Source organism: Chiloscyllium punctatum, chromosome 12 (genome assembly GCF_047496795.1).
Source record: "Chiloscyllium punctatum isolate Juve2018m chromosome 12, sChiPun1.3, whole genome shotgun sequence".
NCBI classification, from domain to species: Eukaryota; Metazoa; Chordata; class Chondrichthyes; order Orectolobiformes; family Hemiscylliidae; genus Chiloscyllium; species Chiloscyllium punctatum.
In genome coordinates this window covers 36,527,776-36,540,120 of record NC_092750.1, presented here as the reverse complement: position 1 = coordinate 36,540,120, position 12,345 = coordinate 36,527,776, and the positions used below count along the sequence as shown (strand labels likewise).

The 12,345-nt window shown below is 39.5% G+C and overlaps 1 protein-coding gene across 1 annotated transcript in view; it reads left to right on the top strand.

The window, feature by feature from the left end:
- Positions 1 to 12,345, top strand: part of dnah12 (dynein, axonemal, heavy chain 12) — a 278,731-nt gene that overhangs the window by 68,318 nt on the left and 198,068 nt on the right. Inside the window, exons 14-15 of the mRNA XM_072582341.1 lie at positions 5,247 to 5,372; positions 10,082 to 10,216. Of these exons, the coding sequence (XP_072438442.1) occupies positions 5,247 to 5,372; positions 10,082 to 10,216 (261 nt within the window). The remainder of the gene's footprint in view (positions 1 to 5,246; positions 5,373 to 10,081; positions 10,217 to 12,345) is intronic.

Sequence of the window (12,345 nt, the reverse complement as noted above, 5' to 3'; positions counted from 1 at the left end):
TTTGTTATCCTCTGTTTGCTTTTGTATCCTTCCCAATCTTCTGATTTCCCACTGTTCTTAGCCACTTTATAGGATCTCTCTTTTTCTTTAATACATTTCCTGACTTCCTTTGTCAGCCAAGGTTGTCTAATCCCTCCCCGGTTAATCTTTCTTTTCTTGGGAATGAACCTCTGTACAGTGTCCTCAATTATACCTACAAACTCCTGCCATTTTTGCTCTAGTGTCTTCCCGGTTAGCCTCTGCTTCCAGTCTATTTTAGTCAGTTCCTCTCTCATGCCTTCATAATTACCTTTATTCAACTGTAACACCATTACATCCGATTTTGCCTTCTCCCTTTCAAACTCCAGACTGAACTCTACCATATTATGGTCGCTACTTCCTAAGGGTTCCCTTACGTTAAGATCTTTTATAGAGTCTGGTTCATTGCAAAGCACTAGGTCCAGAATAGCCTGCTCTCTTGTGGGCTCCATGACAAGCTGTTCCAAAAAGCCATCCTGTAAGCATTCCATGAATTCCCTTTCTTTCGATCCACTAGCAACATTATTTACCCAGTCCACCTGCATATTGAAGTCACCCATGATCAATGTAACCTTGCCTTTCTGACATGCCTTCTCTATTTCCCGGTACATGTTGCGTCCCTGGTCCTGACCACTGTTAGGAGGTCTGTACACAACTCCAATTATGGTTTTTTTGCCTTTGTGGTTCCTCAATTCCACCCACACAGACTCCACATCATCCGACGCTATGTCATTCAATACCATAGATTTAATTTTGTTCTTAACTAACAAGGCAACCCCACCCCCTCTGCCCACCTCTCTGTCTTTTCGATAAGTTGAAAAACCATGGAGGTTTAACTGCCAGTCCTGACCCCCCTGTAACCAAGTCTCTGTGATGCCTACTACATCATAATCATTCACTATTATCTGTGCCATTAGTTCATTGGCTTTGTTATGAATGCTACGAGCATTCAGGTAAAGTGCCTTAATGCTAACTTCCTTATCATTAGAGATGTTGGAAGTCATATGTCCTAAGTTATCCTTGCTTTTTTCTGCATTCTCAGTCTGCCTCAATTTTAAATCCGCCTGGAAACATGCTATCCTGCTGCTTATCTTTCCATTTACCTCCATACTCCCTGTCGCTTTCACTTTCCCTTCCCCCCCAACTCAGAAGTTTAAAGTCCTACTGACCACCCTATTTATCCTCTTCGCTAGAACATTGGTACCTGATCGGTTCAGGTGGAGACCGTCCCAACGGTACAGATCCCCCCCTGTTCCAAAACTGATGCCAATGCCCCATGAAGTGGAATCCCCCTTTCCCACACCAATCCCTTAGCCACGTGTTTACTTGCCTAATTTTCTTGTCCCTATGCCAATTGGCACGTGGCTCGGGCAGTAATCCGGAGATTATGACCCTTGAGGACCTGTGCTTCAATTTCCTGCCTAGTGCTTCGTAATGCCCAAACAGGTCCTCCACCCTAGTCTTGCCTATGTTGTTGGTACCAACGTGGACCACAACAACTGGATCCTCCCCCTCCCGCTCCAATATCCTTTCAAGCCGGTCAGAGATGTCTCGCACCCTGGCACCGGGCAGGCAACACACCAAGCGAGACTCCCGATCCGGCTTGCAAAGGATACTATCTGTCCCCCTAATTATAGAATCCCCTATAACCACTACTTGTCTATTAGCTCCCCCCTCTTGAATGGCCCAAAACCTCACTCCTCTAATACGTGTAAAGCCCCAGTGTTCAGAAATTGCACTTGCCCTTAAAGGAATACCTTCTGGAGATCAGATAGTCATATCCATAATTTTAAGGATAAAATAATGTCCTACTTTTATTTTCAGTAATAGTCCTACACAATCTACAAGCATTCAATATGTTGTTCAAAAATACTGGTTTGATTACATGTTGAGGTTTTCATGCTATCTGACATATAGTATATGCTTAACAAAACTGCACTCTGCATTTATGATGTCTTGGCCATGTAAAATACCTATTCATCATTCCCTGCTTATTCCAAATTTGATATGTTCTGCCACAGGAATTTCACGTGCTATTTGAAATATCTCTTTATGATATAGGTGGAACCATTATTTGATAAACAACCGCCTATTTTTTGTCTGCAGGTCTGTGAGGATGTCATTTTTAATTTAGTAATACTCTGGAACTCCTTCAGCCTCAGCTTCAGTGCGAGCTGTGTCTGGATTTAATTCTGGATCTGCTTCCTGAGCCTTAAGTCACAAAGACATTCCAAATACTTTTTAATTATCTCCATTCATGAATACAGTTTTAGGTACCCTGACAACCACCTGTGGTATTACCATGACCTCTGGTGATTGTCTTTGTTTAGCCATTGCTCAGGACACAACATACAATGGAAAAATATCCAGAACCTGCTCTTGAAACTGTTCCATCTCTTTAGCCTCAACTGAACCTCTGTGACCATAGGTAAAGCTATAACATTCACTCCTGCTAAGTAATTTCCCAGAAGTAAATCAACTCCAAACACAGGTAATTTTCTAATTACTCAGACTACCACTTGTCCAGACAATAAGCCAATTGTATAGTAGAACTGAGATATACTCTCTACCTATATCTACTAATACTTTGCTTTCATTGTACTCTCTGGAGAGAAAGATAAATTCCTCTTGAGCAAGAGAGTTTGAGTATTTTCTGTTCCTTTTAGTATAGCTGTGGCCTTGGATGCTCATTGAAGAAAAAGGGGGTTATCTTCTCTTTCAGCAAAAACACCTTCATATCTCTCATCTTCCACACCCGCAGCAGTGTTTACCTCGAATCACTTAGTTCTGGCTAAAGCTATTATTTGATCTGTGACCTTTTCAGATAAATTCTTATAAGTCTCAATAGGTCCCATGGGTTTCCTTTGCAAATTCAAACATTCTGAATGGATGTGTCCTATCTTGTTACAATGGAAATGTTTCCAATTTTGACCTCAACTCTCAGCATTTTATATTCTGATCTGAGGAAGATCTTGAGCATTCCCAACTATCCATTCTTTACCCCAGCTACTTGCTTTTCTTTTACTCTTTCAATTTCTATCAAGGTCAAGTTATAGGGTAAATGGAGAAAGATTTAGTTTTATGGATTAGTTCATCATCATTATCATTCATCAGTGCTGCCTGTCTAACAGTCCTTTGGTCAATTTCCTTCCTGTTAATTTCCCTTTCCTTATCTTTTTTCTGCCTTCTCTCGTTTCTCCATTCTTTTATAAGGTTTAAGCTGCTTGAACTGTATTGAGTATCACCTGGTTCTGATGTTTCACTTCCTGGGGTACTTGGTTTCTCTTGTAATTCCTCTAAACGCAGTGCCCTGCTAGTATTTCAACTATCTCTGGCTTTGTAGCTCTGTCAGGCAATGCCACTTCCAGTTTATTCTCCAAATCAATCAACCTGGGGTTTGAAAGTTCCCTTAAAACCAACAAAGCCAACTCTGCCACTTGCAAGAAATCCTTTGCCATTTCCAGTGCCATGTCTTAAATGTACAGAAGCTGGCTTTTTTCCTTTATCTGTATTAATGCCACAGTCGAATTCACATTCCCTTTGTTTCATATCAATCTCAACAACCCCAAATTTTGTTACATTTCATTCACTTAGTGCGCTGGGAACCAAGCCTTGCTATTTCCAGAATCATCACAAAAGTTAACAGTTTTGTAGAAGTACACAAAGTTTTCCAATTTATCTGTCTTTTAACCCAGGTTGATAGAAAGCATAGCCAGGTTTCTCTACTTAACAATAATTATCTATTAGAAATACATAGATTATCACTACAGGCAAAACAATAATGAACTATCAACATATAACTCTACTGTCAAGAGTGTGATGCTGGAAAAGCACAGCAGGTCAGGCAGCATCCAAGGAGCAGGAGAATCAACTTTTCAGGCAAAAGCCCTTCATCAGCCCATCCTGATGAAGGGCTTATGCCCGAAACACGATTTTCCTGCTCGTTGGATGCTGCCTGACCTGCTGTGCTTTTCCAGCACCACACACTTAACTCTAATCTCCAGCATCTGCAGTCCTCACTTTTGCCATATTACTCTACTAGTTAAAACGTTAAACATCTTATAAAATTCCCCCTATGCGTACATACAGACAGAGACAAAAATACTTGGGAGTCACGGGCAGAAGGAAAGTTCAATCATCCCTGTCCACAATGTTGACTGAGGTGAACCTTTTTGCTTGTCAGGACTTGCTGCTCTTCAATCTTCCTGCTTCAGCAAACTTAATTTGCTTGCAGGAATAAAAGAGACTGGTTCACTTTCTAAGGTCTCTGACATATTGATTAAAAGCCACAGGTTATAGTCTCTGTTGAAGGAAATAAACTGGCTTTCTTCAGGCTTGAGGTGGTTTTTAACTGCAGAAAATAGACAGCTATAAAGGGATATGAACCAAATGCAGGCAAGTGGGACTAGTTTAATTGTGCAAACTGGATGACATGGACAGATTGCACCGAACGGCCTATTTCCATGCTGCAGATTTCAATGACTCTATGTGTGGCTTCTTCCTTTCAGGAGGTCTGGTGGTTTCGGCCCAAAATGTTCACATCCACAATCTCTTCAGCTATGTTCAAGTCCATCACATAGACATTGACAGGCAAAGGCCTTTGTTATCAATAATGGGTCACTATTCCCCATGCCAGTTAGCTACAATCACTGTGCATTCATATGTCCTGGCTTCAGTTTGTTTGCAAACTTCCATACCACAACAAACAACAGTGCAAACAACACTTACGAGGAGTGTCAGGTAACTTGCTTTGAAAAAATGCAGTAATCTTTTCACAATCCTTAATTTTTAAAATAATCCTTTTCTTATTTCAACCAACAAACAAAAACACAGAAAAATACAAAGATATGGTCCTTACATGCAATTAGTGTATTATTATTGCAAGGCGCCCGGATTTTACATCAATAAGATACTTGACTGATTTTTATAGTGAAGAGGTGGTTTAGTCATCCCACCCCTTCTCCTAGTAAAATCCACTTTATAGAGAGTCACATTTTTAGAATGTTTATTTGGTAAACAATTACTAAATTGACATTAATGCCTAGATCTTACAAAATCTACCTCTGTGCTGTTAGGTGGATTTTTTGGTCCTGAATTCTTATTCAAAAACATGAAATGATTTTAGAACTCAGTATCAATGAAATATAATTATTAAAGATGAATTCATATTCTACAGGAAGTTCTACACCCAAAAGCTCTTGTGTATATAATTCTTATTTGTTTTACAGGAACTTCGTCGCAGGTTAGAATACCTGTTAGATGTTTATATATTCAATCCTGCAGACCTAGATTTACATGCCACTGTTCTACTTTGGCCAAGGAACATAAATCCTATTTTTGATGAAAATGATGAGGTACACGGAGTAACAGCTTGCATTTATATTTGACATTCAGTATCTCAATGTTCTTCACAGACAGAGATAAGGAAAATAGATAATGAATAATATTGTGATTAGGGGGAGTGATTCAATTGTTGTTAAGATAGTTTTGAAAAGTTCATAATGGAGACAAAAGAAGTGGAAATTGAATAAATTTGGGGCAGAAGTTCTGGTGAGCTGGTTGTGAAATTTGAAGTGGATCAAAATAATGTTTTAGAGCTCTTTTTTTCTTGAGGACTGCTTTTTTTGGTTCTTTTCTCATTCTCCCAACCCCTTGATTAAGTAATGCAGTCACGCCCTGACATTACTTTCTGCACTTGGGTTTTATTTTATGGATTTAATCTTTAGATATGCAAGGTAACACATGTGAAAGACTATACTTTTGTATGTATGTGTATGAGCATAATATTTTTGTATGTGCTATACATATATATGTATTTATTTTTAATTTGGAACCTACTGTACAAATAAGAAAAGTCAAAAGGAATATGTCTACACATTGCATTCACTATTCCCATGAGTATAAGGCAGTGGAGACATTCCTGGGTCAACACCCTGACCAAATCAGGGTTAATCTGCCTAGTTTAAAAATAGGCAGTAAGCTAACACAGTTAACAGATCCTGCTGCATCTCAATGGCAACCATTTCCAACCAAATAGCACATTTTTCTCAGACATATAATTTGTTGCTTCCTTTCTAAAATTCCTTTCTTTCTTCCATTTTATTTCTAATGAGTGCAAGATGAAAAGCCTTAAATTCATGTCTTTAGCAATGTTTAAGGTATGTACAACCTGGCAATTATATATAAATAGCATGTTGTGTTAATTTATTGTGAACAGTTCTACCATACTCCATTTCCAAAGTAAAAATGTGAACATCTTGCAACCAGGTAACTTACTATGAATGAGTTTCACAACTGCTGCCCCTTTTGAAAACTAATTTCATGGAGTGAGCGCTCTTCAAAATTTTTTGTTTTGTTCTGCTAGTTTTAAATTTCTTTCCACTTGTTTATCTGTTTCAAATAAATGCTGACAATCATGTCTGAATACTGACTCCCTAAGGTCAAGGAGCATCAAGGAGAACACATTTGAATAAATGTTGCAGTTTCATGCCAAGCATCAGATGGTTTAATTCACTTTTCTGTGAATCATCCAAGCTAATGCTCCTCAGTCCATGATCATCCATACTTTAATGAAAAATATATTGTATAAAAAGAATGTTTGTACACATGTTAAAGCTAAAGGACAGATATTTTATTCTCAAATTGAACTGTTTGGGGAAAATCAATCTCCACTGAAATAGAAAATAAAAGGAACTCAAATGGAGCATAGTCCCAATAGATCATAAAACCACTATATAGACATTAATGAGTCAATACCAACTTTTTTGTTTGCAAAAAATACTTTTTGATGGGATTAGCTTTAGGAAGCAAAAGGATGTTTTTGCACATCTGGTCAGTCATCAAAACAATATTCATGTGTCACTTAGAACTCCTGGCCAAATGCAAGCCATTGAAATGCACCATGATATTACAGAATGTTAGTATTCATTCTGATTTCATTCAGAAATTACCACAAGATAGCACAATCTTCCAGAACTGCATCTTCAGATCAGCCATCCTTTCACGCTAATAAAGCTACTTACTGGACAGCGTGTTCTTCATTGGGACCTGATCCTACTTCCATAAACCAGAGGTTCCTTTAGAGGCACAAAATTCACACCCAAAACTGCAAACCACCTACTAATTGGTACTTCTGCAAATTTTCTCTGTCTTACCTCCCTTCAAAGTGCAGAGCCAAGTGTCCTGCATGTTGGCTGCAGAGTCAGCCTGAATATTCAACCAGGTCTGTTAACATATGTTCCTCCCCTCCCACCTTTGCTATTCCTTCAGTCATAAATTGTGTCCTTGTTTGAAAGAAGCAGCGATTGGTAGAACTGGAACAGCAAGCATATTAGAGACAGAATGTGACCAAAAGAGCAGCTCCTCACAGATTCTGGGGTGACTTTTCTTTCATTTCCTAACTGGTCATTAATATTTTTGTAGGAAGTTTTGCAGCTTTTGAGGTGGATTCACTGCTGCCACTACATAATTGTACATGGAAGTATTGTAAACTATGAAGATTGCATAGATATTCAGGAGGACATAGAGAGATTGGTGGACTGCATGTTCAAGAGGCAGGTGAAATTTGATGCAGAAAAGTGTGAAGTGATTTATTTTGGCAAAAAGACTGGATAGAGGCAATACAAAATAAATGATTTGGGGAAGCCGGTGTTGGACTGGGGCATATAACATCGGTTATTGTACAATAGTGGGTAAAAACAAGGACTGCAGATGCTGGAAACCAGGGCTTTTGCCCGAAACATTAATTTTCCTGCTCCTCGGATGCTGCCTGACCTGCTGTGCTTTTCTAGCATCACCCTAATCTAGACTATTGTACTATTTGGAAGCACTAGCTTTTGGAATGCTGCTTCTTCATCAGGTGGTCATGAAGTATAAGATCATAAGACACAGAATTTCTAGCGAAGGCTTACAGTGTGATGCAACTGAAATTGAAAAAGACCTAGCTTGTTTGTTAAGTCTCTCATCTCTTAGAATGACCATGTTGGTTTTAGTTCTTTCATATGTAAATCCCAGAACTTCTTTTAAAGTTACATTCTCAAGCGAACTTTAACATTAGGTGCCATGTCAGCTCAGATAATGCATTGAAAGCGTGAGGTTAAAGTCTATTTGTTGTGCCTCAATGTTCAGACTGATTCTATTTCTAAAAAAAGGGGGTTTACAGATTCATGCATGGATTCATGCAGTTTTTGAACAAAATAAACTGTAATTCTGCATGTACACATTCATCCCACAAACTTATGTGTGTGTGTGTCTGTGAGACAGTGTGTGTATGTGTGTGAGTGTAATGGGGTATAAGTTTGTGAGAGGGTGCGTGCGTGGGTGTGAGTGTGGGGGGTGTCTATGTGAGCGTATGAGAGAGAGCTTGTGTTTGAGGGAGGGTCTGCGTGAGTGTACGGGTCTGTAGGAGCGTGTGTGTGTGAGAGAGAGTGTGTAGTGCAGTGGGGTCACCTGTAGTGTGACATGAACCCAGGGTCCCACTTGAGGCCAGGTCATGGGTACCGAACTTGGCTATCAACCTCTGCTCGGCCACTTTGCGTTATTGCCCGTCCTGAAGACTGCCTTGGAGGATGGTCACCTGAAGATCCAAGGCCGAATGTCCCAGACAGCTGAAGTGTTCCCCGACGAGGAGGGAACACTCCTGGCTGGTGATTGTTGTGTGGTGTCTATTTATCCATTATCGTAGCCGTAGATTTTAACTTCACACTTTCAATGCATTTTCTGAACTGACATGGCACCTATTGTTAAAGTTCACTTGAGCATGTAACTTTAAAAAACGTTCTGGGATTTACATATGAAAGAACTAAAACCAACATGGTCATTCTAAAAGATGAGAGACAAAACAATGCAGGTCTTTTTCAATACATCATTTCAATTGCGTCACACTGTAAACTTTTGCTATAAATTCTGTCTTACAATCTTATACTCCAAAATGACCTGATGAAGGAGCAGCGCTCCGAAAGCTAGTGCTTCCAAATAAACCTGTTGCACTATAACCTGGTGTTGTGTGATTTTTAACTTAATACAAAATAACAGCTGTAAATTCAAACACTAGATTTTGGGGATATATGTCCATGATACATTAGAAATTGCAGAGTAAATTGAGACAGAGGTTCATAAAGCATACATTATGATGGGCATTACAAATAGTACAGAAGTAAATAATTTATGATTAATCAGAATAAAACATTGGTTTCACATCAACTGGTGTATTGCACCCAGTTCTGGCCATCAAGCTGTAAAAACATGTGGTGGCATTAGAATGTGTGCAAGGATGGTTCCAGGGTTGGGAAACATCAGTTACATAAGTTGATTGGAGATGCTGTGGCCGTTCTCCTTGAAGAAGGAAGATTTGAGAGGAGATTTAACAGAGGTTTCAAAGTCTTGAGAGATCTAGACAATTTTTCCACTAGTGGAAGGATCAAGAACCAGAGCATGCTGATTTGAGGTGACTGGCAAAAGAAGCAGTGGCAATGTGATCAAAAATGTTTTACGTAACAAGCGGTTAGGTTCTGGAATACACTATCTGAGATTGTGGTTGAAGCACCTTCAATACTGGCTTTCAAAAGAGATTATTATCTGAAAAGGAAGAATTTGCTGGGCTAATGGGATTAAACAGGCAAGAGCACATTGTGAATGCTCTTACAAAGAGCTGACATAGACATTTCTGGCTAAATAACATCCCTCTGTGGTATAGCCATTCTATGATTCTATGAACTTTCAGAAGAAAATTTAAACTATAAATGCAGGACAGTATTTGGGAAGTCAAAAGTTCAAGGTATTTCTCTTGAATATAAACTAACATGTTTGGGATGACCTCGATATAACTGGTTGATGCAATTGGGTTTGGAATGCACCAAGCTTGAACAGAACAATCATCTTTAATGATTAACATTTTAGTAACAATTTTAGATGTTTAATAGTGCATGTAAAACTTCTGACTTATAGTTGAAATAATTTAACAATTAAAGAAGTGTTGCTTTATATTCAATCAAATTTTAAAATAGCTAATTCACACTGTTTAAATCATAGATTTTGAATTTTTTTTATTTTTGTAATTATACAGCTGATTGAGAAAGCAAAGCTGAAAGGAGAGACTGAGCTATTGGCTAAGCGAGAGAAGCTCATTGTGGAACTGGAGAAGCTTTCACGGCGCTGCGAGGAATTTGCACAATGTTCTGAGCTTGACTTGATGCAGCAGGTTAGAGGCATACAATCAGTTAATAATGTGAATCTGGGTTTAAAAAGCTACCTCAAAACAAAGAACTGTGGATTTTGTAAATCTGAAACAAAAACAGAAATTGCTAGAGAAATTCAGGTGTAGAAGCATCTGTGGAGAGAAAACAGATCTTGGGTCCAGTGACCTGTCTTCAGAACTGATGGAAAAGATAGTATAGATGCTAAAGACAAGTGGTGGGAGAAGGGAAAGGAGTACACAATAGGTAGAGTCAGAGGCCAGAGGTAGAGAAAGATAGTTAGACAGACAATGTAATGGATAATGGTAAGCCAAGGGAGAAAGAAAAGCTGATAATGGGGCCATTAGTTGGTGAAAATGGGTTAGCTGTGCTGAAAGCAGCCCATATCATGACAGGGCCTGGGGTGTGGGGTAAAGGACCTGTAAGAAGGTGTTCAGGCCCTAAAATTATTGGACTTGATATTGATTCTTGAAGTTTCAGGATCCTTAAGTGGAAAATGAGAATGTGTCAGGAGGTGGCATCCTGCTGTGATTGGTGGAAATGTGAAATTATGATCTTTTGAATGCAGATGCCATTGGGTTGGAAGTGAAGACTGGGGGAACCCATCAGTGCTTGGGAGGGAAGAGAACAAGTGAAGGCTGAACTTCAGAAAATAGATTGGACATGGTTGATGGTCCTGTCAACCTCAGTGGTGTGGAATCCTCAGTTGGGAAAGAATCCTCAGAAACCCCCCTGCAGAAGGTGGTATCATCAGAACAGGTGCGACAGAGAGAGAGAAACTGAGAAAATGGCATGGAGTCTTTATAGGAAGCATAGTGTGAGGATGTATAGTCCAGGTAACTTGGGACTGGTGTGTTTGCAATGGATATTGGTGGCCAGCCTATCTCCAGAAATGGAAACAGAGATGTCAAGGAAGGGAAGAGAAGAGTCAAGGGTGTTCTTGCTGAAGATGAGAGCAGGCTAGAAATTGAAAGTGAAATTGACACATTTTTCCAGTCCTGGACAAGAGAGGGAAGCAGCACCAATGATGCCATTGATGAACTGGAGAAAGAAATGTGGGGAGAGATACAAGTACGATTGGAACAAGGAATGTTCCACAAACCGCCCAAAGTGACTAGGCCCATGTGAGTACCCATGGCCATACCCAAATAAAGTGAAAGGAGCTTGTGGAGGATGGGAAGGAGTTTGGTTCAAGCCTTTTTACCAGGAAGAAGGGGAGACCCCTAAGACCACTCTGATGGAGGATAGATGTGTAAAGGAATGCATTCCATTGTAAAAAGGAGGCAGTTACTGTTCATGAACTCCAAATTCCATAACTGATGTAAAGCATCAGAAGAATTGTCAATTTAAGTGAGAAGGGACTGGCCACGGGGAGAAAAAGTCGGAGGTGGAATGTGGAGTTGTGGGGTTGTAGGGGAAAGTATGGAATTGGTGAGCATTCTGGCATCAGCTTGGGAGTTCTCAACATTAATTCTGTTCCCCATTAGGTTTTATGGAATCAAATCAAACATGGATAAGGACAGCCCCTATTGATTACCACCTTCTTCTTGTGATAAGTCAATAATCCTACCTTTTGAATGTCACTCAGATGAAGCACTGAGGGAAGCAAAGACACTTAAAAGTCCATACTAGAATGGTTCGGTTAGCAGCACGAGTAACTGATTGACCAGGCATACCAATACCAGACTGAACTTGTTACATCTATTGAGAACACAAGAGAAAAATCTATTTTATCTCATCTTCACCAATCTATTTGTCACAAATTACAGTATTGTTAGGAGGTATGGAGATGAGGTTTCGTTTTCATACTGAGGGCATCTTAAAACATGCTCTACTCACTGGAATAGATACAAAAGAGATTCATCACCATTTATTGTTTTCTTATTGAAACACCATGAGTTTGGTCCATCCATTCCTCTTCCTGAGGTCTCCAGCCAATGTGTTCACCCAGTTCTTATCAAGAAAAGACTGCATATAACAAAGGTTACAGGTTTTTACAGATATAGTGTTGAAGACCTATTCTAGAATTTGTTTGTGTCTCTAAATCATGCTGTTCCAGTACAGGTGCAACACTGGCATCTATGTAACAATGTAGAGAATTATGCAGTTATTGGATTAGTGGTGCTGGAAGAGC